Source organism: Elgaria multicarinata, chromosome 4 (assembly GCF_023053635.1).
Source record: "Elgaria multicarinata webbii isolate HBS135686 ecotype San Diego chromosome 4, rElgMul1.1.pri, whole genome shotgun sequence".
Classification (NCBI taxonomy): Eukaryota; Metazoa; Chordata; class Lepidosauria; order Squamata; family Anguidae; genus Elgaria; species Elgaria multicarinata.
Window position 1 is genome coordinate 616,842 of NC_086174.1, and position 27,354 is coordinate 644,195.

The following is a 27,354-nucleotide window of genomic DNA, read 5'->3' on the forward strand; positions in this document are numbered from 1 at the left end:
GTTTATATGAGTTAGAAGCGACCGCCGGGATCATCTAGTCCTCCTTCGGGGTCAGCAGCTGTTCGGCCACCGTGTGGACAAATGGGCTGGACAAATGGGCGTGCTGGACAACTGGGCGCTGGGTCGCATCCAGCCCCGGGGCTCTTCTGATGTCCGTCTAGGATGGAGAGGCGCGGGCGCGTCACACGCGTTGCGCGGCCCCTTTTATGCAGAGATCAGGCTGAACTGTTTGCTGGACTGAAGGAGCTAATAGGCGGTTTTATTCCAGTGACCCTCAGATATGAGGCTGAGATTTTTGCCCAAAGCCCCACCGCCGAGAAAGGCAACGGGAAGGGGGTCGGAGAAACGCCCGTGCGACCCTGCTAACGTCGAGTTCAGTGTACTGATGCTGGTCTAATCAACCTTTCCGTCACCCCACACGAGGTGCTGTGAAATGGGCCATTCGCTGCCCCACCCCCGCGACCGAAACCCCCTCCCCGTCGCTCCGGCCTTCTGATCGGAGCCATATATGGGGCGGGGGGGCGGTTCCAAGGCCGAGCATGGAGCGGGGGGGGCATTATCGCGACGCTCCTTTCTGCGCAGGCGTCGCTGCCTGGCCAGATGCTCTCCAGAGCTCGGGGGGACCCGAAAGCAGCCCCCGGCCGGCCCGGGGATCCCTCTGGCGTCGCCGGGCGCCTCCCCGGCAGCCTCCGAGAGGCCGGATGGCCCAGTGGGCGGCGGCGGCGGCGGCCCCAGGAGCCGCGCGGGGCGGGGCGGGAGGCGGGGAGGGGCGCGGCGGCGGCGGCGGCGGCGGCGCGACGTGGCCCGAGAGTGCGGCGGACGGACGGACGGGCGGCAGCGAAGCGCCCAGGAGGGGGCGGCCGGTCGGTCGGTGTGTCCCGTCGCGTGCAGCCCCCGTCCCCGCTCCGGGCGATCGAGCCGAACGCGGCCCGGCGGCGGCGGCCCTCCCGTGGCGCGCGGGGCTGGCGGCAGTCAGCAGGGCAGGTCGGCTGGGCTGGAGCCCTCGGGCCGCCGGGCCCAGGCGCCCGCTGGAAACGGCGCAGGAGTTCGAGCCCTCCTGGCGGGACTTCGGCCCAGAACGATCCCGGCTGGCTGACCGCGTTTGGAGACCGGGTGCCGGGTGGGCATCATTCCACGCCGGACCTGGGCCCGCGAGGCAGGGCCGCCTTCCCCGGGCTGTTTCCGTCCACCCCCTCCCCGTCTCCCGTCTCCCAGTGCCACTGGGCTGCTTTGGGCATCCCTGTGCCTGCTGGTGTCCGGAGCCGCCCGCCAAGGGCCTCACCCGCCGTGCTGACCTCTGGCACTGGCGGCGGCAGGCCATGAGCTGATGGGAGCCTGGCACAAGGCCAAGCTCTGAAGGGTGCCAGGAAGATGGCGGAGCTGCAGCGGCTGTGGCTGTGGCTGGCTGCTGTGTTGCTCCTGGGGCCAGCCGGCCAGGCGGCACCGAAGGACGGCGGTCACAGGTACCAGGGGCCACGGGAGTGGGGGCAGTTGGCACAGAGATGGGGGGGCATTAGGGGGCTGAGGGCATGGAAGGAGCCCCGTCAGAGCATGTGGGGCGGGGGCGGGAAGCTGGGAGCCCTCCCTGACTGTCTCTGTGTTGTCTAGGCCTGAGGCCCCCCAGGATTCCAGGGGCCACGCCATCCTGAACCCTCTACACCCAGGGAAGGAGTCTCTGAGGTGAGTGCCCATTGGCATGACCGCCCTGCCCCACCGGAGCCAGCATCACTCTGCCTGCTGGGGAAGGTCAGAGGTCTGGAGGGGAGCACAGACTTGGCATAGTCCGTATCTGGATGGGGACTGACTGATTGGCAGGAAGGTGCCTCCCCTCCCCTCCCCACCCCCACCCCCATACACACACCACTGACCTAATTTTCTTGCACCCCAATGATGTCCCGAAGAGCCTCCCCCCACTGCTTGAAGCCCAGGCATCTTCTCCTGCCCTCCATCCTCAAGGAAGGCTCAGCCCTGGTCCTCTCCAAGGCCTCCCCCTTCGCCTCCCTCCCGCACACAGAAACAGAGAGTGTCCAGCTGGTGCTGATGCTCACGCAGGGCTCTTTTAGGCATCCCCCCCCCCCAGCTATTTTAAAGCTAGGATTCAGCCCTGCCACATATGAAGGAGGCCTCTGACCATGTGCAGAGTATCCTGTCCTCACATCAAGGCAGATCCTCCAACGCAGAGGGTGTGTCGTTCCCCTTCTGGCAGACCAAAGCCCCCAGACCTCTTTGTCTGCAAATGAGTTGGCCCGCTCCCTCCCCAGCACGACCCCCTCATGGCTCTGTACCCTGACAGCTGTGCCCAGGTCTGGTAGCCTGTGGCTGCAGCCACACCTGTCCCACGCAAGCCCTACAACCCCCTGCCTGTCTCCTGGGGTGGGAGTCCAGCCAGCCTGGGCGTGCTTCTGACCCTGGGTCTGCTTGGCTGCCCTAGACTGCTGCAGGACTACCTGAAGACCACTGGGCAGGTGGAGGGAGACGCTGGAGCTGTGACAAGGCAGCAGGGTAAGAGGCCTGAGCGCAGGCTGGATCTGGCAGGGTGCTGCTCTGAGCTGGGGAGCAGGGGTGGGGGCTCGCCATGAGCATCCCCGAGCCTGGCCAGTGTGGCTCAGAAGGACCCCCAGCAACGGGAGCGGCTCTTTGCTCCCTCGCTGGGACCATTTGGGCTTGGAAGGGACGTTCCAGGGAATAGCCAGACACCCCAGGGGAGAGAGGGGCACGCTGTTGTGCTGCCTCCGCCCTCCAGCTAGGGGATGCTGGGAGTTGTAGTCCAACACATCTGGAGGGCACCTGGTGGTGGGAGGCTGCTTTAGTGGGGGATCTGCAGCTGCAAGGCACATGACAGGCAGACCCAGGAGGGCTCCGCTTCCTGAGCAGCAGCAGCGGAGTCTGGGGAGGAAGAGGAACTCCACCAGGGCAGTGATGGAGAGTGCAGGGACACGGCAGAACAAAAGGAGCAGAAGATCTCTCAACAGCTGGCACCTCTCCTTTTAAAGTAGCTACACCCAGCTTCCCCCTCCCCACACACATCTGTTTGCAGGGTGGGGGTGGGGCTCGTTCTGAGCATCAACAGCCCCCCTGTCCTGCTACTCTCCTCCAACTGATCTACAGGATGTGCCAAAGTGCATCAGATATGGAACATCTTGCCTTTTAAATCCTGGTGTGAACAACAAGCCATGCTTGAAAGGTGCCTGCTTCTTGCTTAAGACGTGGCCTGACCTCACGTGGCAGTCTCTGGTGTTCTCTCTCTCCACTCTTCCACCTTGGGTTCCGCCTTAACCAGCTGAAGCAACCCTGTGATTATGTTGTGCAACTGGCCAAAAATAAGCCACTCGCTGCCTCGGCCTTTGGGGCGGCTGAGGACGCCCTGGGGGTGTTTTACCCCAAGGAGGAGAGGGGAGGGGGGTTGCGTGTGGTCTTTCCAGCTTGATGACTGTGGACAAAATGCAAGACTTAATCTAGGATAGGATTCTTCGGTAGAGACGGATGTGGCTGCAAGTCCTGTGTCTCAGGATTTATTTCTTCTGTGCTGTGACATTTGGCAAATTTATCTAGGACACTTAAAAGCCTGCTATTCTTCCAGGATGGAATTCAAGGTGGAGTATTGGGCGGGGCGGGGCAGGCTCCCCAGGTACTCTCCAATCCACCTGTTGACTCAACCAGCCCTGCGTAAGATTCAGCAAACACCACCCCGCCTCCGCTCCCCCACACCACCCTCTGGGCTATATCAACAGCAGTGACCTGGAAAGAAAGGGGTGGGAAAGCTTCTAATCTTTCCACTATCAATAATCTGGTACAGGTTATCAACAGCAAACATAAAATGAGGTGGTCTCAAATAGTGGTGAAGCCCCGCCCCGCAGCTACTGGCAGGGGAGGAGCCCAGGCTACAGGAGGGAGGGGCAGCAGTGGGCCTTCTGGAGAACAAGGGGCTGCAGATTCCTTCCATAGGGCAGGAAGGAGAGGTGGGCTGCTGAGGGAGAATTGTGCCCGAGGCAAAGAGCAGCCCCACGGCCTGTGGGTCCCCAGCCATGGCTCTTGCCCTGACCAGTCCGGGCCCCTCTTCCATTTTGGCTCCCTTCCTCCTCCCCGCCCTCATCCCGTGTCTGCAGCGCTGTTGCTTCTCTTTGCTCTCCATGACTACGACCGGAGCGGCCGGCTGGACGGGCTGGAATTCATGCGGCTGCTGAATGCGCTGGCAACCCAACAGGCCCACGGGCAGCCCACGCCTGATGGGGTAAGCACGGCTCCACCCCTTGGTCTCCGGTGGGGGTGGCACCTGGGGCAGGGGGGAAGTCAGCGGGAACCTCGTGGTGGCACTCTCCCTGACTGGGCTGTTCCACGGAACGGAGGATTATTTCGCTTCAGACATCTTGGTGGGGAGGGGGCTGCTGGGGTCGGGGAACCCCCCCCCCCACTGGGCCTTGGAGCCCTTTCTGCTCCTTGAGTTTCAGGCTCAGACCCAGTTAAGACAGGAAGCCCTCCAGCAAGTCCGTTACTTGTGGGGAGACATGGTCCTCCGAGGCCTTTTCTAGAAGCAGCCCCTGCACAGGCCTGGTGCTTGGCTCATGGCCTGCAGCCACGGCACCACAGCAGAGTATGGAGAGGCCAGGCCCAAAACCTCAGCGTCACTCCCAGGTGACTTATAACAAGGGTTGGAGCAGGAACGTCGTTGTCCCCCTGAAGCAGTCACTGGAGCTGGGTCAGTCCTGGCTGCCCCATTGCCCCTCTTCTGTGCCTGCCCGCTGGCCCCCTCTGCTGCCCTGCAGGGCCTCCCTTAGGCCCATGGTTCACGTCGGGGCGAGGAGGAAGCCAGTGGCATTTCAAGGCTTGGCTGCAAGAGGCAGGGCACAGGCAGAAGGCGCCCGAGGCAAATCCTCCGGGAGATGGTAAGCCCGTTCTGCACGGTGGGAGACTCAGGACAGACGAAAGGACAGACTTTGCCACAGGGTGCGCAGTTGAAGGCGGCTCAGAGGGGCTCCCAGGGCAAAAGGCTGTCAGTGGGTGCTGTGGGCTTCCCCCGGGTTCAGGGGCAGCCTGAATAGCATTTGCTGCTGAAGAGCAGCAGGGGGCTGTTGTGCATGGGGGGGGGGGCGGGCGGTACTCATGTGGGCTTCCCAGATGGGCTTTTGGCCTGATCCAGAGCAGCTCTTTTTGTGTTCATATTTTAATCTGAACACAGACATGCAAGCAGAGATCAAAAGTGCGAGTCCTCACTTACGAGCCACCTAAGGACAGCCTCTCTGTGTGGCAGAAGTGTGAGCTTAGGCCGAGCCCCGCCCTCTCCCCCTGCAGGTGGTGCTCATGGTGGATCGCATCCTGGAGAGTCAAGACCTCAACTGGGACGGACTGTTGGAGCCCTCTGAGCTGCTGCTGCCCCCACGGCAGGGCCAGGCCCGCTTTGCCGCCCCCAATGAAGAAGACGGAGCGGTGCTGTGGCCTCCTCCCGAAGCAGGGGGACACGAGGCGCCACCCTCAGGTCCCCGTGGCCAAGAAGGCACCACAGAGCCCCCGGCTGCCCCACTGACCGTTCAGGAGCAGGGCGTGATGGAGGCCCCCTCGCTGAGTCCTCTCCCACAGAAGCATGGAGGGGGCACCAGCCAGGAAGCACTGCAGGACCCACAGCCACAAGGGGCTGAGACGCCTCCTGCTCCAAGGGACTGAAAGACACCCATTCAGGAGGAGAGCCAGGACCGGGGGCAGTTTGGGCCGAGGCCAGAGGCCGGGCAGCTGCCTGGAGGCCACGTCCAGAGAGGAGGTGCCAGGAGCAGGTGGGCTGCGTCCCCCAGCCTTGCAACCCATTCTGGCTCCCTGCGCTGCTTCCCACTTCACTTGTAGGCAAAGGAGCCCCCAATATCCCTCTTGTCCAGTCTGCAACCCGCTGTTCCAGGATCTCCACAAGCACCCCGCTCCCTGCCAGAGAACAGATGCCTTTCCAACAGCTGCCCCATTCAAAATGACGGCCGAGGGCAGGAACTGACAGTAAATTCACATTATTATTATTATTATTATTATTATTATTATTATTATTATTGTCCTCATCTCTATTCTGTGCAATAGCCAAAGCTGTCTGGGCAGCTTAGGAGTATCTCCTGCCTGGCATTATTAGCTCAGCCCCTCTCCTGCCCCAAGAGAGGCTCTCTCTACTAGAGCAGAGGGCAAGCAGGCCCGGGCCGGGGGCTGGCCTCTCCCTGTGCCCCAATCAGCCAGCTGCCCTCCCACCTGGCTTGTTCCTTCAGTGAAGGGGACCAAGGAGGCAACCTCGGTTTCCTGCTGTGCCTCCGGGGCCTTTGTCTCCCTCAGCCTGCCAATAAAGTACCTTTTGAAGCACAGGTGTTTCTGCCCCCGGAAGAGGAAGTTGCAAGGAACCGGGGCTGCCGGCCCGGGGTGCAGGGCGGCCCGGCTTGTGCCTGGCTCTCCCCACAGAAGGGGAGCTGCTGGGCCTCTAGCCGACTGGATCAGGGCAAGGAATGGCGTCGCTGCCAGACTCTGTTCCGTGTGGCCTCCAGAAGTCACCCGCTCCCCTCCCGACCCAGATTCCCCAGATTCTCGCGTGGGGCTGGTTGTGGCACAGGGAGCCAGCAGCTGGTTCGAGCATTTTATTGGTCTGTACTGGAGAAGCGGCACACAGGCCAGCCCCTCCCCCTCCGTTGGCAGGGGGAGGCGCCCAGGGCCCGCCGGGACGAACCACCTGGTACAGGCAGGGCAGAGAGTCTGGCTGAGCGCCCCGGCAGCAGGGCACGTGCGGGGGGCGCCGCCGACGGCAGACTGGGCTCCCCGGCGGGTTCCCGGCCCAGCGGCAGACGCGGCTTCTTCACACGATCCCATCGTAGCCCTGCACGCCGCACTTCCGTCCAGCCACGCGGCACCCGTCGGTCAGCGCTGCCTGCAGAGGCTTCCCTGCCGCGGAACAGAGCGGAGTGGCCGTTCAAGCCCAGGGCGGGAGGGCGGCCAGGCAGGCGGAGCCCCCCCCCACGACCCCTCCCTCGTGCCGCTCCTCCGCAGCGAGGGCGCCTCCATCCCGCCCCGCCCCGCCCCACGGGGCCCGGAGGGACGCCAGTTGACCCGCGGAGGGCGGGCGGGCGAGGGAGGGGCCCGCCGCCGGCGCCACTCACCCCTGCTGAGCGCGAGGATCACCGCCGCGTTGAAGGTGTCTCCCGCCCCCAGCGTGTCCACGACCGTCTCGGGGGCGAAGGCGTCCGAGTGCACCAGCAACCCGTCTGGCCCCATTGCGTCGGCCCCGGCCTCGGCCCAAGCGCAGACCAAGGAGGCCCTGGGAGGGGACGGCAGTGCGGGGGGGGGCGGCTGAAGGGGGGGCTGGCTGGCTGCAGGACCCCCCCCCCGGTCCCAGACACGCTCGCGGCTGCTGGAAGGCGCTGAGCGGAAAGCGGGGGGCGGTCCGCGGGGGGGGAGCAGCGCCTTCCTCTCTGCCCTCCCCCACTACGGACGGGACCTAGGAAAGGGCTGCGCCCCGTCCCCCCACCCCCGGCGCTTTCTCTCTGGCGGGGGAGGCGAGAGCAGCTGGGCGGGGCGTCGCGGAGGGTCCGGCACCGTGTGGGGCCCGCCCCCTGGCCGGCGTCGGTGGGTGGCTGCCCCACCGAGAAGGGCTCCTTCGGCCCTAAGGAAAGGCGGGCGGAGAAAGGAAGCTGCTCTCGCCGAAGGAGGGAAGCCCGGCTCTTGGACAGCAGCTGCCCCGGCGGCACCCCCGGCCCGGGAGGAGGAGGAGGAGGGGCGAGGGGGCCGGGCCTGAGCCCGCTCCCTCCCTCGTGCCCGGTCGTGTCGCCCCTCCCCTCCGCAGGCTCTCAGGCAGGAGCCTTGCCTCGCCTCGCCTGACCTGGGTCCGCCTGGGGCCTCCTGCATCCACCGACCCGCCGCCCCTCCCGGCGCGCAGTTGTGAAGCTGGCTGGCGCGCGCTCCCTCCCCTCCAGCTCCCGCCCCTGCCCCCGCCGCGGTGGGGGCCCTCTAGCAGCCTCCCTCAGCCAGGGGCGTTCTGGGCGCTGTAGTGCCAGGGCGGCTGGAGGGCCCCTGGCTGCGCAAGGTAATGGGACCCTTCTGCGCTGCTGCCCCACTTCGTGGCTCCCCCTGCAGGCGCCTCCACTTACCCTGGCTTCAGGCGCCCGTACAGCCCCTTCACAGCCTCTGGGGCTGAGCAGAACCCCAAGGCCCTGGCCACGTCCTTGCTGACGAACACCTGGAGGGAGGGAGAGAGCAGCAAGGTCACAGCTGCAAGGATGGGACCACCAGGGTGGGGAGGGAGGTCCCAGGGCTGCTCTCGCCCTCGGTGGCCATGGTGCGGAGGGCGAGGGGCACAGTGCAGCCCCCTGGGGAGCTGGAGCAGCCCTGGTGCTGTGGGGGGGGGGGGCCTGGGCCAATTGGGCAGGCGTGCCCCAAGGCTGTGGCTTCTCCTTCAACTGGGGACGCACACACTCCCAGGCGCCTTACCACGTCTCCATGGGGAAAGAGCTGGTACAGTTCCGGCCGTGGCTTCTCCACCTCCACAGAGGTGGCCACGCGCTCAGAGGCCGGGCAGGTTCGGTTGTGTTTCTCCACCCTCTGCAGCATCTTCACCTGCTCGGAGGCGTTCCTGCCCTGGGAGGCAGAGGGGAGCGTGCTCAATCAGGCAGGCAGGTGGGCACTGCCACCACCACCACCCCACGTTACTCTTGGAGGTCCAGGGAGCCCCACCAACGCAAAGACCTACGAATGCCCTGCTGAAAATACCAGTTTACGTGGATGTAAGGAGGGCTCCGTCACCCTTCCATGTCACTCTTCCAGAAGCAGCTGAAGCCCGCTTGGACAAGGCCCCTCCTTTTGGCAGCTCTTCTGCAGATGTGTTGGTTTTGCTTTTATTGTGTTTGTGGTTTTAAGATGTGGTTGCCGTAGTTCAATGTAGTACGCCACACTGGACTTTTGTGTTCAAAGGCGGCATAAACATCTCAGATAAATAAGTGTCCCCAAATGCAAAAGGCCATAAAGGCAGGTGGGGGTGGGTGGGGCTCCAATAGCAATTGGGGTGGGGGTGACAATGGCCGTTTTATTGGGCAAGCCTGGTTTGAGCCACAGGCCAGCTACTCTGTGTGTGTGTGTGTGTGTGTGTACAGTTTAAGCAGCACGTAGCCACAGTAGCCAGTTTGCAAACAGATGGCCACGCACCAGGGGAGCCTCATCTCAGCAGGTCCTGCTGCCCCTCCCCCCGTGCAGGTGCCCCCCCTTCCCAGTCAGAATCTTGCTCACTAACCTCCCAGTGGATCCACTTGTATTGAGACAGGTTGACCTGCTCGAAATCAGCAGCTGACACATCTGGCAGGTTGCTGTGGGTGGAGTGGAAGTGGGGGACACAAAGTTCCATGAGACGGGTGGACACAAGACCTTGACGGCTCCCTCTCCCACCCAAGGTGATTTCAGCAAGCCCAAAGGCATGGAGCAGGTAACTGATTAAAAAGCGCAATGCCAGTTTCAAAAGTCCAGAGACAGAAGAATGCTAATCCTTGGCCTCCCCCAGCTCAAGCCTGACTTGCCCTGACTGGAAGCCAAAGGTTCCAGTCTTAGCAGTCTGTTCCCACGGTCCCAATCCAGATGCCTCTGAGACACTCTTAAGGAGGGCAGGAGAGCAAGAGGGGCACGTTGCCATTTGTCTCCATTGCCGAGGCTCACTTCCTGCCTTGCACGTAGGACTTGCAAGCAGAATGTCAGTTTCTCTTCCCTGCTATATGAATTAGGGGGCAATTCAAGGTGTTGGCTTTGATCTACAAACCCCAAAGGATTTGAACCACGCATCGCTAAGGGGCTGCCTCTAAGCATGTTTCTGAAATGGACCAAGAAGCCTGGGCATTTAAGCTCCCAAATGTGGACAGCAAGGATACGTGAAGCATCTCACCTTGGTAACTGCCCTACCACTACTACGGAACCCCTTCCTCCTCAACCTGAGTACCTAGCAGATAGCCGTGTTGTTTGGGCTCGCCTCTGAGCAGAAGGGATCCAAGAGGGCAAGTCTCATGTAACAGCCTTCCTGGCTCACATTCACAGAGGTACGAAGGACCAGAACAGACAGGCAGACACGTCCCTCCCTCAGCACAAGGGCCAGGTGCTCTTGCCCTCCGTTCTGCTGACTCTTAAGGAGGAGCACAGCCTGCCCCGAAGGCCCCAGACCAGCTGCATCTGATGGCTTTTTAACAAAGCCTTTGATGGTTAAACTCACTGGCACATTGTTTTAACTGCATCTATTGCTTTTAAATTATATATTGTTTTAACTTGGATTATGGTTTAATTTGTTTTTAACTGTGTATATTTATTGTTTTATACTGTATGTTTTTATCTGTATGCCGCCCTGAGATCTGAGTGATATAGGGTGGGATATAAATATTTTAAATAAATAAATAAATAAATTTGGCAGGGCTTTGGGACAGCTTGAAGCCAGAATGCCGGGCCTGGTTTCTATGACAATATCTTGGCCTTCGGCACGGCAGCCTCTGACCCTGTGCCTACTGTCTACCTGGCAAGCAAGGGATGCTCCAGGTCTCAACAACGGGCTGAGGCACACGCCTCTGGGAACGCCATCTTGCCCAAAAGCCCTTCTTCCCAGTCCTGGCATTGAAGCGCCTGACTGTAGCTATTCAGCATTCATGGCATCCATGCTCGAAGGAGCTCATATTTCGGATGCACTGTAGACTTCCAAGCCCACCACCAAGAAACCCATTCGCTAGAATTCAAAAAGATGCTGCAAAGGGTAACCAAAATGGTCCAGGGGCTGGAGCAACTCCCCTGTGAGGAAAGGCCACAAGGGAGAGGAGCTTTAACTTCAGAAAAGGTGGTATGTAGGGGTGGGTGGGTGGGAGATATGACAAGCACATGAAATCATACATATCATGGAGAAGTGGGTAGTTTTTCTCCCTCATAATACCGGAACCTAGTGGGGACATCCCATAAAACTGAACAGCAAAAGATTCAGGACAGAGCAAAGGCACTCCGTCTTCACCCTCTGTCAGGGATGCTTTAGGGTGGATCCCTGCATTGAGCAGGGGGTTGGACTCGATGGCCTTGTAGGCCCCTTCCAACTCTGCTATTCTATGATTCACACAGCACAGAGTTAAACTACGGCATTCACTACCACAAGTTGTAGCAACGGCCCTGAACATGGATGGTGTTAAGTTAGAAAAATCCATGGGGGCAGCGGCTGTCCAGGGCTACTAGTCAGGTATTGGTTTGCCTCTGGTATTGGTTTGCCTCAGTGAAACAGTTGCTGGGGAACATGGGCAGGAGGGTGCTGTTGCCCTCCCATCCTGCTTGTGGGATCTCCAGAGCAGAGAGCGGTTTGGTGTGACCCATGCTCTGTTCTTAACTCCTGAACCAACATGAACCTACCCGAACACTACGTTCAACATTGAAGGTCCTCCTCGGTGTGCCTACTCTGAGGGAAGCTCGGAGGGCGGCAACAAGAGAGAGGGCCTTCTCTGTGGTGGCCCCCCAATTGTGGAACAATCTCCCTGACAAGGCCCACCTGACGCTGACATGATCTTTTCAGCACCAGGCCAAGACTTTTCTCTTCTCCCATTTAGCAATATGTAATGACTGTGGGTCTGGTTTTTTTGGCTCATTGTTTTTAAAGTTGTTATAGTGGTTTTAAATGTATGTGTATTTTGCTTGTTTTTGTGGTTTTTAATCTTTGTATATTGTTTTTAAATGTTTTTTATCTTATGTGAACTGCTCAGAGAGTTTCGGCTCTGGGGTGGTATACAAATGCAATAAATAAATAAATAACTCTCTTGTCCTGCCCACTGGCAACAGAGTCTGGGGGCTCCGCGCTGGGCAGCCTGTGGGGATGTAGATGCTCCTCCAGCAAAGCTTACTAGCAGACTCTCGGCCCCTGTTTGCAGGGGCTGAACTCTTCCCATTTCAATGATTAACCACCAGAACAGGAGAGACAGGGCCAGCCCCAAGGCCAAAGGCCGCCTGAGCCACGCTTCCAGGGTGCCATGGGCCAGCATCCTGACCACAAAAATCATTAACCAGGCCTTGGCAGTCTGTTGGCGGGGGTGGGGGGTGACAGTGAGAGAGGCCAAGGGCCCCCCACCCCCAGCCTGGAGGAGTGGACTTGAGCCTGCCGCCAGCAGTGCTGAGCCCTCCTCCTTGGCCTCTGACACGGAGATGCCGGCACGGGTAAGGGGAACTGCCGCCTCTGCTGCCGTCTCCTAATAAAGAGGGCCATCATGGAGGGGGCGGGCTGCTCAAAGCCGGGGGGGGGGCTCTTCCATCCCCCTTTTCTCCCCAACACAAGCACCTCCCCCTTTCTGCCCAACACCCCTGCTTGCTAGCCACTTTGCAATTTCCCAAAAGCACAGGCGTGGGCAGGCGTCTACCTTCATTTGTGGGGTCCTGGGCAGCCCCCAGCCTCTCACCTGCCAGGGTCCAGAAGCCAGGTTTGGCCCCTGCTCCGGGCTGGAGGTCGGCACGCCAGCAGCTCTCATCCTGCGAGCCCAAAAGACTTGTGGGGGAATGCAAGGAGGCGCAAAAACCACAGCACACCGTTCCCAGGAAGGCCGATCAGGAATTAGCACTGGTGAAGTTCATTGGCTGCATTGTGCTGAATTAGCAGCATTGTGCTGAATCAGCCATTTACCAAGAATTAACAGGGAATGAGGTCTTGATTTTCCATGCAGGGATGTTCCCTTCCTCCCCGTGGGTGGCACCACTCTGGGCTACTGTGCTGGGGGGGGGGAGCAATCTAAGCCCCCTTCCAGCCTGCTCCAGCAGCCCTCTCCATTCGGTTCCTGAACTGGGCCATGAACCGGAGGTAACAGACAAGCTCAGGCCATGGGGTTTCTCGCAGCCTCAGAGTCTGTTGCAGCAACAGCCACCCTGATATCCTTCGATTTACATTTATTGGGGAATGGCTACTGTCACACAGAGGAGGGCCAGGATCTCTTCTCGATCCTCCCAGAGTGCAGGACACGGAATAACGGGCTCAAGTGACAGGAAGCCAGATTCCAGCTGGACATCAGGAAAAACTTCATGACTGTGACCTAGGGAGGTGGTGGGCTCTCCCACCCTAGAGGCCTTCAAGAGGCAGCTGGACAACCCTCTGTCAGGGATGCTTTAGGGTTGGACTCGATGGCCTTGTGGGGCCCTTCCAACTCAACTATTCTATGATTCTATGTAAGGTGGCCCTGTACTGCATTTTTTGTATCTTTGTGGTTAGAAATCAAATGTAGGGCGCACGGGGGGCGGGGGAATTCCGATGTTGTTTTTTTAAAAAGTTTCAATGTTGTTCCTTAAACAAAAACAAAAATACTTTAAAATAGAAAAAAAGATGACAACTTGGTATGAATCTGGGGGTCTTGGAATTACTGAGTGTCCCCGCATCTCTCAGGCTCACTGCCTCCTGTCTGCAAAATGGGACCAGCAGGGGGCATGTTGGGCTGAGAATTTGCCTTCAGCAGACATCTGGCCAGTGGGACATTAATCCCCCCTCCTCCGATGCCCTTACAGTTTCCGCCTGTTTTTGTCTCTGTTAAAAGGCAGAAGGAAACGTCTTGCGAGAAAAAAGGGGCACCTTCACTATTAATGACCAACCAGATAAAAACCACAAGGCACTTTGTACCTTCAAAGTACAAGATTAATCATTAATATTAGCAATAATTAGTAATAATAAGAAGTGGGGGAGGAGGCGAGCACGTCGCCAGACATTGCCACCTTCGTCTTTCTCCACCTGCCGGGACTTTCGCAAAGGGAAGCTGGGGGGGGGGCAGAGAGCTACTGCTGCTGGATCAAGGCGAGTGGCCCCAAAGTCCTGGCTGCCTGAGTCTCACTCCCTTCCAAAGAACCCAAGAGTCCTGGCCTCAGGCCTGAGGGCCAAGGCCAAAGGTGAAAGGGCCAAGCAAGGGCTTTGTCTGGAATAGGGGTGCAGAAGAGACATGTCAGGGGCTGCAGCTCCCCAGGCAAGACAGAACTCCTGCCCTGCACCTCCCAGGACCCCCCCCCTTCTATAGTGCAGCCAGTGCTCCAGCCTCCTCTGCCTCTGGCCAGCCAACAGTGGAAGTGCCGCTGGAGCAGAGGCACAGAAGCCCAGACACCACTCTTCCTGGCCAGACACCTGAGCAGCGAGGAGCTTGCTTTCGGCACAGCAGCTCTTAGAAGCACAACTTGGGGGAAGGGAGAGCAAGAAGGGAGTGGCACACCTGCTGAGGAGGCTGTGCCTCAGTTTCCCCACACGGGGAAGTGCAGGGAAGTCCTGGGCGTACATACCCAGGGGTGGGGAGCTGCTGCTGCAATCATCCCACACAAGCAAGGAACAGAGAGCCAGAGAATGCAACTGGACCTCCCCAAAGTCTCTCTTCCAAGCTACAGAGCGCTGCCAATTTGCTCAGGCGGCCATGCATGTGTGTGCATGTGCAGCCACACACATGTATGTGCAAACTGTTCCCTTATCAAATACACCTCTCCAAAGCCCTCCAGTGGGGGGACGGACGGTGGCACTTCATCTAGAGCACACACACACCGCAGGACTAACAGCAGCTTCCGGGAGATTTTGGAAAGGGAAAATAACATGCATGGAGAGTGGGAGGGATAAACATTCTATCTGAGCGTCCCCCCTCCCACTGCATTTGAGTAGAAAAATCTCTAACCCAAATGTCAGGTGATCCAGTTACAGCTCTTTCGTTGTTTAAAACAAACTAACAAAAAACAATTGGGGGGGGGGGAAGAGCAGTGACTGACTGCTGAAATCTGAAAAGTTAAGGATGGCTAAAAAAACCCACATCCTGGGCCCAGAGGTGCAGGGAAGGGTGGTAGTGCTGATGGGCCTTCAGTGCCCTGAATAACTCCTGGCCCCTTTCACGATTAGCAAAACAGATCATGCAAGAGCATTAAAAATGGAGATTGATGGTACTTAATTGATGCAGGAAAAATTCCACAGGGGTCTTGTGGCATCCAAGGCTCTGATGTTTAGGCTGCAACAGACAATCAGGACGGCCTCTCTGGTCATTGATACAGGGCCGCTGGCCTCAGCTTCCCTTGGTGCAGGATTTGGGCTTCTCTTGGACCAGAATGCCTTTTACTTTGCCTTTGAATGGGGGGGGCAATGGGGGGCACAGTCCTGCCCATGTCCCAGAATGGCTCTCTTCATTCAAAGGGGAGGGGCCGGTTCACTCCGCTACAGTTTACAGAAGCATCATGGGCTCAGGGGAGGCGTTGGCCGGGCCGGGCCTCTTCTTCCCTCCAAGCAGAGTGGAAGCATGAAAAGCTCACTCCCAAAGGTGAGTGCATGTGAACATGGCCCTGGTGAGACCTCTGGCAGAGTCTGGAGGGTTGCTGGAGCAGGCTGGGTCTCCTCGCCCACATACCCCTGGCAGGCCTGGCCTGGAGCAGACGGTAGCGAGCCCTCTGGCGCCACCCACTGGCAGGGGGGTTGGAGGCGGCAGCAGCGGGGCCGGGCCAGGCCTTACGTGTCATAGAGAGTGACCGTCCGAGAGCCATTGCGGCAGTTGACAAGGCAGCAGGCGCACGGCGTCTCCCCCCGGCTCTGCCAGACCAAGTGGGCGACATCCACGCTGCGGCGCTGGAAATCGGATAGGATGAAGCTTGGAGCCGGGGAGGGAGGGAGAGAGAGAGGTTAGAACTCCCCGCAAGGTCGGAGCACTTGGCCTACGCACCTCGCAGCGTGCAGGATGGTGCGGGTGCCTGTTGCCGCGTTGCTGATCACCATCGAGATGGGCAAGGTGCATGCCGGGTGCACGGCCACATGGGCGAGGTCCACCTCGTAGTGCTGGAAGTCGCCACGGACAAAGCTGGGTGGGCAGAGAATATTAGCACCTGGGGGGGGGATCTCTCAAGGGAGGAGCGTGGGGGGCGCTCTTCCCATCAGCAGGTGCGCCACCGCTGCCTCACAGGAGCTGGCACCCACCGAGCGCATGAGAGTGGCAGGGAACAGCAAATACTTGCAAATACCCTTGCAAATACCCTTGCAAATACTCCCGGTTTGTTTCCAGGCACTGGGGTAGCTTGGAAATGTCCAACCCTCTCTCACCAGGATTAAGGAGCGGAGTTGCCTTTCAGCTGCAGGGCTGCTCAGAGGTGACTCGAGGCATTCTTCACATGCTCAGAAGCACATGCTTCTTCATTTCCTCACATGGCCTAGAGCCAAGCCCCAGGACTCTCAAAAGGCAGTGGCTCAAGCCAGGACTGCTCCAGCCACCCTACCCACATTCGTGTTTAAGGTGCCCACAAGACTCTCTGCTGGTTGTGTGTTTATTACTGGTTTTTCTATCCATATTTTGCAAAGCCAGATGCATGAAGTGTTATCCTCATTTGACAGTAATGTGTGCAATACACACGCAAATGGACACATCTGTAAAACTGTGAGGTTAAATGGCAATGAAATGCAAGAAGTACCATCTGCAACTATTCAGTTAAATGTATGTAAAATACTCACAGTGGCAGTAATTGAGGACAACACTGTCAGTCATAGCATTGTTAAGTGAATGAAGTATTCATCCATGCCCAACAGTTTCCTGTCCCTCTACAGCTGTTTATTAAATTAGCAATGCTAAAATGATTCTGTAATCTCCAACTATTGTGGTTTTGAATGGCCACTGGGCTTATGAGAAGCATTCCTGCTAGTTGGCTTCTCTTACTTGAACAGGTACGTCTGTGACTCACCTGACCAAGAGAGAAACTGTGACTGTATGGATCAGCCCCACCCAGCAACAAATCTATAACTCCCAGATGAGGGTTCAAGAATTAATGTATAGGCCCTGGCCCCTAAGGCACCTCTCAAGACAGATAATAATACAGTGTGAGACCATAAAATATGCATGTATGGCTCAAACAGTATTAGTGGCCAGTTATGATGAAACAAGCAAGAGACATCACTGAATCATAGAATAGCAGAGTTGGAAGGGGCCTACAAGGCCATCGAGTCCAACCCCCTGCTCAATGCAGGAATCCACCCTAAAGCATCCCTGACAGAGGGTTGTCCAGCTGCCTCTTGAAGGCCTCTAGTGTGGGAGAGCCCACAACTCCCTAGGTAACTGATTCCATTGTTGTACCGCTCTAACAGTCAGGAGGTTTTTCCTGATGTCCAACTGGAATCTGGCTTCCTTTATCTTGTAGTCTGCAATGGCTACTAGCCCTGATGGTCGTGTGCTATCTCCACTATTCGTCAGTAAGTCTAAAGGCACCAGTTGCTGGGGAACATGGGTGGGAGGGTGCTGTTGCACCATGTCCTGCTTTGTTGGTCCCTGGCCGATGGCTGCTTGGCCACTGTGTGAACAGAGTGCTGGACTAGATGGACCCTGGGTCTGATCCAGAATGGCCCTTCTTATGTTCTTATACTGTACGCTGTCAGACTCTACAGTTTTTGTATTTCATTGCCATTTTAGCCAGTTTCCACTCCGCCCCCCATGCCCTTCTACTTAGACCAATACATCACACACACACACACACACACACACACACCACCACCACCACCACCACCTGCCAACTGAGGATCACAGTTCATAAGGATGATGAAGAGTCTCGTCTATGGGATAATACATTTATTCTGCAACCCTAAACCTGCTTACTTGGGAGTCCGCCCCACTGAACATGTCGTTAATCTTTACTGTACCAGAAGAATGCTGGTTATTCATTCACTGTTTTACTAATTAATTTCATGAAACAAATCCATTTCTAAAAGTTAGGGGCAGGGAGGGAGGACACCATGGGGAAATGTAGCAGGAGAAGGTTTTCCAGGCACCTGGAAACGCTGAGCAGTGTGTGCCAGAGACTTTTGCCCGTCTCCTACAGGCGGTGGCCCTGTTCCCCGCCGGGCTGACCCATCCACCAGCGGAGCCGCTGGCAACTTCCCCACTCCAGGGCCATGGACACAAGCCAGCGCCAGGGCAGGAGAGCAGGAAGGGCGAGGGAAAGGGGCCAACACCTGCGGGGCTCTGGGAGAAAGGGGGGGGGGTTAACGGGACCTCCGCTGCCCCGAGGCCTGGCTTGCGAGGGCGCGCTCCTGGGTGCGTGGGGGGGTTTCTTCCCTTGATCCTCTCAGCCGATTGCCCCAGCCTCGCCAAAACGCTGTTGGGCAAGCCCCCCCCCCCTTGGCCCGGGGCGCCCCGCGGTGGTCCTGCAGCGCAGTCCCGATCGGGCCAGCCTGAAGCGGCTCCTCTCGCAGCTCCGTCCCTGTTCTCCGCCAGGCCCGGGGACGGAGGCGCCCTCCCCGCGCCCGCTCTGGCACTTACTCTGCAGCGTGGCCGGGAGCCAGCGAGCCCATGAAGGCGGCCGGGGCGCCCAGCAGGGCCAGGACGGTGCACGTGTTGGAGGCATTCCCCCCGCGCTGCCAGCGCTGCGACAGGCACCTGCAAGCAAGCAAGCAAGGAGGCAGACAGGCAGGCAGGGAAGGCAAGCACGGAAGCGCCGCCTCAGCCTCCCGCGCTCAGGCAGGCAGGCAGGCAGGCAGCAGCGGCGGCGGCGGCGGCGGCAGCCCCCCGCGCCCTGGGCGCCGCTCCCCTTGGGCACTCCCGGCCGCCCTCCGCTCGTACGGAAACGGCGTCGGTGCGGGGGGGAGCTCTGCTCCCGTCCCCAGGGAGCGGTTAGTACGGGTCTCTCCGGATGCCCGCCCCCCGCCGCCGCCGCCGCCCCCGGGCCGCGCGCCCCCGGCGCAGAAGCGCGGACCTGGTGTCCGAGTCCTCGGGCGGGTAGCGGTCCACCACGCTGATGACGTCCAGGCACACGAGGCCGACGCACAGGATGCGCTTCTCCGCCATGGGCTGCGCGGGCGCCCCGCTCCGGCCTCGACCCGCGCGCCGCCGGGACCTCGCAGCAGCAGCAGCAGCAGCGCCGCCGCCGCCCCGGTGCCTGCAGACGCCGCTCCGCCGGCCCCCCGGGGCGGCCCTGGGCCCGAGAGCCTGGCTCTGGTTGGCTGCCTCCTCGAAACAGGCCAATCGCGGCCCTCCTCTCACTGACCCGCCCAGAGGAAGTAGCCAGCCAATCGGGCAGCCGGGCGCCTTCTCAGCCCCGCCCCCGCCTCCTGGCCTGCCGAGGTCGCCCGCCGCGCAGACGGGACGCACGGACGGAGGGCCGGGGAGCTGGAGCGGGAGCGCGCCAGGCTCCGCCGAAGGGAAGCGCCCCCGCCCGGCATTATCCCGCCACGAGGTGATCCGCCTGCTGCAGCCAGGGGGCGACGGGGCGGGACTGCGTGGCAGCCGGCCAGGCTGGGGCTCTTTGCCTGCCCCCCACTTCCCCCGGGCTCCGAGTCCCGGGCGGCAGGGCAGGAGATTCCTCCTAGGCGGGGCGCGCTTCCCTGGCTGGAAAAGCGCGCGCGGGGCTGCGTGGGCAGGGCGACGGCTGCGAAGTGCACCGCCCGGCGATGGAAGAGGCCCCCCCGTCCTCCGACCGGGGGCTGCTCTGCCTTGGACGGAACCACCGAAGGATCAGGTGCCTTGAAGCCCAGTGGCAGGCTGCAAAGCCGCCGCCCAGAGACTGTCCTGCCCACCCAAGTAGTGGGTGCAGGAGGAGGAGGGGCACGCCAGCTCCAGGAGTCCTGCTGTGCCTAGGCTGGGTGGGTGGGCAGGTGGGCTTCTTCTGTGCGGCGCTGCGTCTGCCTGCTTCGGGCACAAAGGCGGCTGGAGACCCCCACCCCCACCCCCGAGGTCTGGCAGCAGCAGCCGCTCCTTCCACTCCGGGTGCCCTGGCTGGGGGTCGCCTGCCTCACCAAGCAGATGGAGTCAGATCCTAAGATCCTGCTAGCGATGTTCAGCTTGATTATGCGCCCTGATTGGCCTGCGCAAGGTTTCCCAGGGCGGGGCGGGGCGGGGCCCACGCTCCCCTGGCAGCAGTTTAGGGCAGTTTCCCTGTTTAGGGCTGAGCCTGCCTGGGAGGCGCCTCCCACCCCCTGGCATGGAGCCCTGTCCCGCCCCGTCGCTCGGCAGTCTTGCGCCCGCCTCCTCCTGCAACAAGATGCAGCCAGACAGCGCCCCGCCCCGCCAAGGAACAGCAGAGCCATCCTCCAAAAGGGCCTGCGCCGAATTCTCATCCATCCGACTGCTACGGATCCCGGAACAGGTGTTTCCCTGTCAGGGAGGGAATGGAAATGCACAGGCGAGGAGCCAAGCTCTGGAGCCACTGGGAGGTTTCTGGGTGATTTGCAGCAGATTTCTGAATGACAACTATCTAAAAGCAATAAAATCACTCACTCACACACACGCTGAAGCGAAGAAAGCTGCCAGGTGACAAGGGGTGGATCATATAGGATATTGTATTCAATGTTGTTCCCCACATCAATCCAGAGGGAGAGGTGGGTAAGAAACAAATATATCGTTGTTGTTGTTGTTGTTGTTGTTGTGTGGCAGGGCAGTGAGCTCTGGAGCTTGCAAGGAGTTCCTGAGCTCTGGATCCTTTCATTTAAAGTGTGCCTGTCGTTTGCATGGTGGGTCTCAGTGTTCTACTAAAAAAACCAGGCAGGTCCCACACGCCTGCCGCCCACCCACCCCTGCTTTCAGGCTTTAAAGGGGACACCAGCGCCTCAAACTGTTCCCAGGAATTGCCTGCATCTAGTGCAAGGGGGGGGGGAGAGGTGCCTTAGCCAAAGACAGGTGGCAGAACTCTGTGCCAAGGGCAGCAGCCCCTCTGCTGTCTCCCAGGGCAGCCCCTCCAAGAGTTTGTTGCAGTAGCCCCAGCAGCCCAAGCAAGAGGCTATCAAAAGATGGGCAGCAGCTGCCAGGCCCAAGTCTGAGAGGAGGGGTGCAGCCAGCTTGCAAAGCGAAGTTGGTAAAAGCCACCATTGGCTCCTGCTGTCCATGGAGGATCAGCCTGAATCTTGCCTCTATTTAGCGGCCATTTCTTCTTCCTCATCCAACCCATCACTACGTCCAGACACCACAATCCTGGATCTGGCATGGGGAAAAAGAGAAAAGCGGCTTTCAGTACCCCACAGGATAACTCCCAAGGGGTCGAGCCGTGGTCACCCAGCACTCACCTCAGGAACTGACAGGACACGAAGGAGTGAAACCACGAGGAACTGCCAGTCAATCCAGTTCAAAGCCATAAAGTTCAGAAGAATCAAGAAGGACCCTTCCCCCACCCCCATGCCACATCTGTTCCCAAATGAAGGCTGTCAGCCAGGGCAGCTAAGGCAGCAATCCTGTGTACACTTTATTGGGAGCAAGTAACTTTGAATGCAGCAGGACCTAATTCTAAGTCAATATGTATGAGTTTGAGCTGCTAGGCCTTTTCCATCTAAACCCTCAACCAAGAAGTGTATTTGTGTTGGGGGAAGGATCCCCCCCTCCCAGGCCCTCTGCGGGCTGGATAGTCTCGGTGGGTGTGGACTTGCCACTGACCTGATCCCACCACCCACTTTAGTCTTGCTCTGGGCTGATGTTTTTCTCCGCGTGGAAGAAGGAACTCAGCTGGTGCTGGGAGGGACAGCTGCTGCCTTATGCCTCCCCCCCCCATTTTCCCCAACGTAGAAGATGGCGTAACAGGCCACCAAGGGCCCCTCAGTGGATCCAGAGAGCCCTTTGTCTATGAGCTCACAGCCCCAATGGTGGAGAGGCGGGGCCACGGCCATCACACCTGCAGCATGGATCAGGATGCACAACCCTTTTGGCTCCGAGTGCTGGCAGACACCATCCAGGCAAGATCTCTGGGGCAGGGCTGACTCCTTCGGGGTCGCTGTGGGAAGCATAGGCATGGGCAGCACATTTCATTAGGGGGTGCACCCAGGGATTTTTTTTTTAAGGCAAACATAACAAACTAGCTAAAAGTGGGCTAGATGGAACAACTATTAGGTGGATTCACAGTTGGCTACAGAATCGGACTCAAAGAGTACTTATCAATGGAACCTTCTCAAACTAGGGAGAGGCAACGAGTGGGGTGCCGCAGGGCTCAGTCCTGGGCCCAGTGCTCTTCAACATTTTTATTAATCATTTGGACGAGGAGGTGCAGGTAACGCTGATCAAATTTGCAGATGACACAAAATTGGGTGGGATAGCTAATTCCCTGGAAGACAGAAACAAACTTCACAGTGATCTTGATAGGCTGGAGTGCTGGGTTGAAAACAACAGAATGAAATTTAATAGAGAGAAATGCCAAGTTCTACATTTAGGAAATAGAAACCAAAGGCACAGTTACAAGATGGGGGATACATGGCTCAGCAATGCTACAAACGAGAAGGATCTTGGAATTGTTTATTTATTTATTTATTTATTTAGAATATTTATATACCGCTCCCCATTGAAAAATTTCGGAGCGGTGTACAAGGTAAAATGAAAATAAAAACAGAATAAAACAGTTAAAACAAAATTTAAAAAGAAGCAAAAAAAAAAGTTGTAGATCACAAGCTGAATATGAGCCAACAGTGCGATATGGCTGCAAGAAAGGCAAATGCTATTTTGGGCTGCATTAATAGAAGTATAGCTTCCAAATCACGTGAGGTACTGGTTCCTCTCTATTCAGCCCTGGTTAGGCCTCATCTAGAGTATTGCGCCCAGTTCTGGGCTCCACAATTCAAGAAGGACGCAGACAAGCTGGAGCGTGTTCAGAGGAGGGCAACCAGGATGATCAGGGGTCTGGAAACAAAGCCCTATGAAGAGAGATTGAAAGAACTGGGCATGTTTAGCCTGGAGAAGAGAAGATGGAGGGGAGACATGATAGCACTCTTCAAAGACTTAAAAGGTTGTCACACAGAGGAGGGCCAGGATCTCTTCTCGATCCTCCCAGAGTTCAGGACATGGAATAACAGGCTCAAGTTAAAGGAAGCCAGATTCCAGCTGGACATCGGGAAAAACTTCCTGACTGTTAGAGTAGTACGACAATGGAATCAGTTACGTAGGGAGGTGGTGGGCTCTCCCACACTAGAGGCCTTCAAGAGGCAGCTGGACAACCATCTGTCTGGGTTGCTTTATGGTGGATTCCTGCATTGAGCAGGGGGTTGGACTCGATGGCCTTGTAGGCCCCTTCCAGGATTTGATCATTTTTGTCTGTCTCTTCTGCCAAAACGCTTGTTCATGCGCTGGTTATTTCACGGTTGGACTACTGCAACCTTCTTCTCTCTGGCCTTCCTTCTTCTCACATCAGTCCGTTGGTTTCTGTTCACCACTCTGCCGCAAAGATCATCTTCTTGGCTCGCCGCTCCGACCATGTTACTCTGCTTCTGAAATCTCTTCATTGGCTTCCAATTCACTACAGAATCCAATATAAACTTCTGTTAACCTTCAAAGCTTTTCACGGTCTAGCTCCTTCCTATCTCTCCTCTCTCATCTCACACTATTGCCCCGCTCGTGCTCTTCGCTCCTCTGATGCCATGTTTCTCGCCTGCCCAAGGGCCTCTACTTCCCTTGCTTGGCTTCGTCCATTCTCTTCTGCTGCCCCTTACGCCTGGAACGCTCTTCCAGAACATTTGAGAACTACAAGTTCAACCGCAGCTTTTAAAGCTCAACTAAAAACTTTTCTTTTTCCTAAAGCTTTTAAAACTTGTTGTGCAGACTTCTACTGTTACTTTCTACTGTTAGTTTTTCCCTACCCTGTGCCTGCTTACCCTACCCTGTACCTGTTTGCATTCTCTTCCCCTCCTTATTGTTTTACTATGATTTTATTAGATTGTAAGCCTATGCGGCAGGGTCTTGCTATTTACTGTTTTACTCTGTACAGCACCATGTACACTGATGGTGCTATATAAATAAATAAATAAATAAATAAATAAATAAATAATAATAATAATAATTCTCCTGACTTGCTGGAGGGCCTTTGCAGGAGGGGGGAGGGGGAGAAGGATGAGATGCTCCTCAAGCCCCAGCATGGGTGGGTCTTTGTGGTGACACCAGGCCTTTTCATTCCTGCTGCTGAGAGCAATGACGGTCTCTGGGAGGCAGCGGTTCTTTGGCGTGGTGGCAAAGCAGCTGGAGGGCAGCCAGAGGAGCGTTCCCACTGCGCCTGGATCCCCCTCTGGATCCCTATTCAATGGCCCCCTCAATTCGGTGCTTATTGCTTGCGACATTAGCGTGTGCCTGGGCACAGCCCTTGCACACCCCTATGGTGGGAAGGGGAGGCCTCCTGACTCAATGGGCATTGCTGCTTTGGTGCTGCCGTTCCAGTGTGGAAGAGGTCTTGCCAGCTTCTTCTGCTTCGCTTCAGGACGGACAAGGCTTTGATTGTTGTGGACTGCCCAGACAACTTCAACTGTTGGGCTGCATAGATGTGTAATTCTAACAATTCGAATAAATAAAATAAATTCAGCATCCTTTCCAAAGTGGCAATGTTGATGGAATTCACCTGTGAATGGTTTAGGGAAGCTGTGACACAGTCTACCCCCCTTCTCCAACTCCCATATTGCCATTTCACTCTCAGTCAACAGCAGACCCTTCAATTTTCACCTCCTCTAATAAACTAGTGATCTACCTTAAGAAATACATTACAATGTATTTAGGCATATGATCTCAGAGGATGGGATACAGGCGATGCACTTTTGATGTGTTTGATAGTTAAACGTAGTGCCACGAATCCCTCCTATCTTCCTGGGAGCTTGTCCAATTCCCAAGCCTCTCTCTCTCATCTCAGTTCTGGACAATGTGTGTTTCCTGTGCTCCAGCCTTTCCCAAACTAGAATAACTGGATTGTCTCCACACAAAGTCTGTGAATGTTTCAAAACTTCAGAGTTTGGAATGTTTCTGTCAGGTATGCCTTAGGGTGGATTCCTGCATTAAGCAGGGGGTTGGACTCAGTGGCCTTGTAGGTCCCTTCCAACTCTGCAATTCTATGATTCTATGATTCTATGAGAGTTATCTCTGGATTCAATGTCAGGAGTTTTAATACAACAGCAACCAAATCTCATGGGACATAGAACCATAGAATCGAAGAGTTGGAAGTGGCCTCTGAGGCTATTGAGTCCACACTCACCCCGCTCAGTGCAGGAACCCACCCTAAAGCATCCCTGGTCTAAAGACATTTGGCCAATGGAAGTCTTTGCTTTCCTTAAGCCTTATGGTTACTGATCAGCCAGAAGCAATGAAATAGACTCTTCCCTTTTCTGCAGAACATGGGTTTTATGGCTTATCTCAAGAGCCCTAAATACGCTGCTAAAAAAGCTTATAAAGAAAATTCACAACACAGCAATTACAGTGAAAAATTCAGCACTGATGTGGAAGTACCCCAGGACCAACATGTTAGGAAGCCTCAGCACCAGACCGCTATGAGCCGACCCAGCAATTAGGTAAAAATGGTGGGTGGAGGCCTGGCAGAAGTCCCAGTTACATACCTGTGCATGGGGGGGGGGGGGGGAATCTTGCACATTTCATTGTCACAAGGTCACAGTAGCTTTTACTCCCTCTCATTAATTAAAGTCAGTGTAAGAACACGGCAACATCCACACAAGGCATTTGGTGTAGAATTGCCACATTCCATCCTGCCGCCTTTCCAAGACATCAAACATGATGCGCTGGTACTAACATTCAAAGCCCTAAACAGTTTGGGGCCAGGTTATTTGGAGGAACGCCTCCTCCCATATGTACCTGCCTGGACCTTAAGATCATCCACAGGGGCCCTTCTACTTGAGCCCCTGCCGAAGGAAGTGAGGCTGGTGGCTACTAGGAGGAGGGCCTTCTCTGCTGTGGCACCCCGGTTGTGGAATGAGCTCCCCAGAGAGGTCCGCCTGGCGCCTACACTGTACTGCTTTCGTCGCCAGCTGAAGACCTTTTTATTTTCTCAGTATTTTAACACTTAATTTTAACTTAAATTTAAATTTTACTGTTTTAACTCTGTATTTTAATTTTATATAAATTTTGCTGTGTGGTTTTTATCCTGGTTGTGCTTTTTATATTGTATTTTGTATTTGTGTTTTTAGACTGTTGGTTGTTTTATTAAGCTTTTCATGGTTTTATTTTTTGTGAACCGCCCAGAGAGCTTCGGCTATTGGGTGGCATAAAAATGTAATAAATAAATAAATAATGTACATTGATGGTGCTATATAAATAAATTAATAATAATAATAATAATAATAATAATGATAAATAAATATCTCATAATCAGATTCGGTCCTCCTGTGTTTCCCCCATGGTTCTAACATCTTTCTCAGACTGCAGAAAACCTGATTATTATTTTTAGAACAGAGGAGTAATCCAATGTCTGCAGGTGTCAATCACCTGTTACCACACTTTTTCAGGTCGTGTGTCTCTAAATACATGCGGACTACTCTTGCATGTCAAGAGAAAAGCCCTCCAGGAACAGATGGCCAGGGAAATTAGCTCAAATATATGCTAGTGGTGTATAAAATATATGCTAGAGTATTGCGTCCAGTTCTGGGCTCCACAATTCAAGAAGGACGCAGACAAGCTGGAGCGTGTTCAGAGGAGGGCAACCAGGATGATCAGGGGTCTGGAAACAAAGCCCTATGAAGAGAGATTGAAAGAACTGGGCATGTTTAGCCTGGAGAAGAGAAGATGGAGGGGAGACATGATAGCACTCTTAAAATACTTAAAAGGTTGTCACACAGAGGAGGGCCAGGATCTCTTCTCGATCCTCCCAGAGTGCAGGACACGGAATAACAGGCTCATGTTAAAGGAAGCCAGATTCCAGCTGGACATCAGGAAAAACTTCCTGACTGTTAGAGCAGTACGACAATGGAATCAGTTACCTAGGGAGGTTGTGGGCTCTCCCAAACTAGAGTCATTCAAGAGGCAGCTGGACAACCCTCTTTCAGGGATGCTTTCAGGTGGATTCCTGCATTGAGCAGGGGGTTGGACTCGATGGCCTTGTAGGCCCCTTCCAACTCTGCTATTCTATGATTCTATGATTCCCAATGGAGGGTATGTGCTGGAGGATAGGCTGCTATCTGTCTGGTAGAGCTGAGCGATGCTGTCATGGGGGAGGGAAGGTGAGCAAATGCCTTGATTCCAGTGCAGAATGAGGATTAGTGTGTGCACGAGGCGACCCTGAATTCTGCATCAAACCTCACTTTGCTGTTTCTCATAGAATCATAGAAGAGTAGAGTCGGAAGGGGTCTCTAAGGCCATCGAGTCCAACCCCCGCTCAGTGCAGGAATCCACCTTAAATCATCCCTGACGGATGGCTGTCCAGCTGCCTCTTGAAGGCCTCTGGTATGGGAGAGCGCACAACCTCCCTAGGTCATGGGTTCCATTGTTGTACTGTTCTAACAGTCAGGAAGTTTTTTCTGATGTCCAGCCAGAATCTGGCTTCCTGTAACTTGAGCCTATTATTCCGTGTCCTGCACTCCAGGAGGATCGAGAAGAGATCCTGACCCGCTTCTATGTGACAACCTTTCAAGTCTTTGAAGAGTGCTATCATGCCTCCCCTCAACCCCAGTTCATCTCAAGATAGGTCTGTATTTTAATTGGGCCTCCTGTTGTGGAGCACCTGTCAATCTGA

At 56.5% G+C, this 27,354-nt stretch overlaps 2 protein-coding genes across 6 annotated transcripts; one reads left to right on the forward strand and one right to left on the reverse strand.

Annotated features, from left to right (window-relative positions):
- Positions 1-1,301: 1,301 nt before the first annotated feature.
- Positions 1,302-5,751, forward strand: CGREF1 (cell growth regulator with EF-hand domain 1). Its single transcript, XM_063125508.1, has 5 exons — positions 1,302-1,463; positions 1,609-1,680; positions 2,432-2,502; positions 4,107-4,231; positions 5,290-5,751. The coding sequence occupies exons 1-5, from the start codon at positions 1,372-1,374 to the stop codon at positions 5,656-5,658; spliced, it is 729 nt and encodes a 242-aa protein (XP_062981578.1). The 5' UTR covers positions 1,302-1,371; the 3' UTR covers positions 5,659-5,751.
- A 699-nt stretch (positions 5,752-6,450) lies between these two features.
- Positions 6,451-18,766, reverse strand: KHK (ketohexokinase). 5 transcript variants are annotated; one of them, XM_063123671.1, is made up of 8 exons: positions 18,649-18,766; positions 18,216-18,332; positions 15,435-15,569; positions 9,233-9,305; positions 8,437-8,583; positions 8,097-8,185; positions 7,110-7,267; positions 6,753-6,894 (listed from the first exon to the last, which is right to left on the reverse strand). In XM_063123671.1, exons 1-8 carry the CDS (start codon positions 18,738-18,740, stop codon positions 6,809-6,811), a joined length of 897 nt encoding a protein of 298 aa, XP_062979741.1. In that variant the 5' UTR covers positions 18,741-18,766; the 3' UTR covers positions 6,753-6,808. The 5 variants fall into 5 exon arrangements, with proteins under 5 accessions (XP_062979740.1, XP_062979739.1, XP_062979743.1 ...); XM_063123672.1 differs by lacking the exon at positions 15,435-15,569 and adding an exon at positions 15,642-15,776; XM_063123670.1 differs by lacking the exons at positions 7,110-7,267; positions 15,435-15,569 and adding an exon at positions 15,642-15,776 and having other exon boundaries at positions 6,451-6,894.
- Positions 18,767-27,354: the final 8,588 nt, after the last annotated feature.

What these genes read in the sequence shown, in the direction of transcription:
- KHK (XM_063123670.1), bottom strand. Translation starts at nt 18,740, where the DNA reads ATGGCGGAGAAGCGCATCCTGTGCGTCGGCCTCGTGTGCCTGGACGTC. An exon ending in CCCGAGGACTCGGACACCAG is followed by an intron (nt 18,333 to 18,648) that starts GTCCGCGCTTCT and finishes GCTTGCTTGCAG; the next exon opens with GTGCCTGTCGCAGCGCTGGC. An exon ending in TACGGGCGCCTGAAGCCAGG is followed by an intron (nt 6,895 to 8,096) that starts GTAAGTGGAGGC and finishes GTTCCGCGGCAG; the next exon opens with GGAAGCCTCTGCAGGCAGCG.
- CGREF1 (XM_063125508.1), top strand. Translation starts at nt 1,372, where the DNA reads ATGGCGGAGCTGCAGCGGCTGTGGCTGTGGCTGGCTGCTGTGTTGCTC. An exon ending in CCGAAGGACGGCGGTCACAG is followed by an intron (nt 1,464 to 1,608) that starts GTACCAGGGGCC and finishes TGTGTTGTCTAG; the next exon opens with GCCTGAGGCCCCCCAGGATT. An exon ending in GGCAGCCCACGCCTGATGGG is followed by an intron (nt 4,232 to 5,289) that starts GTAAGCACGGCT and finishes CTCCCCCTGCAG; the next exon opens with GTGGTGCTCATGGTGGATCG.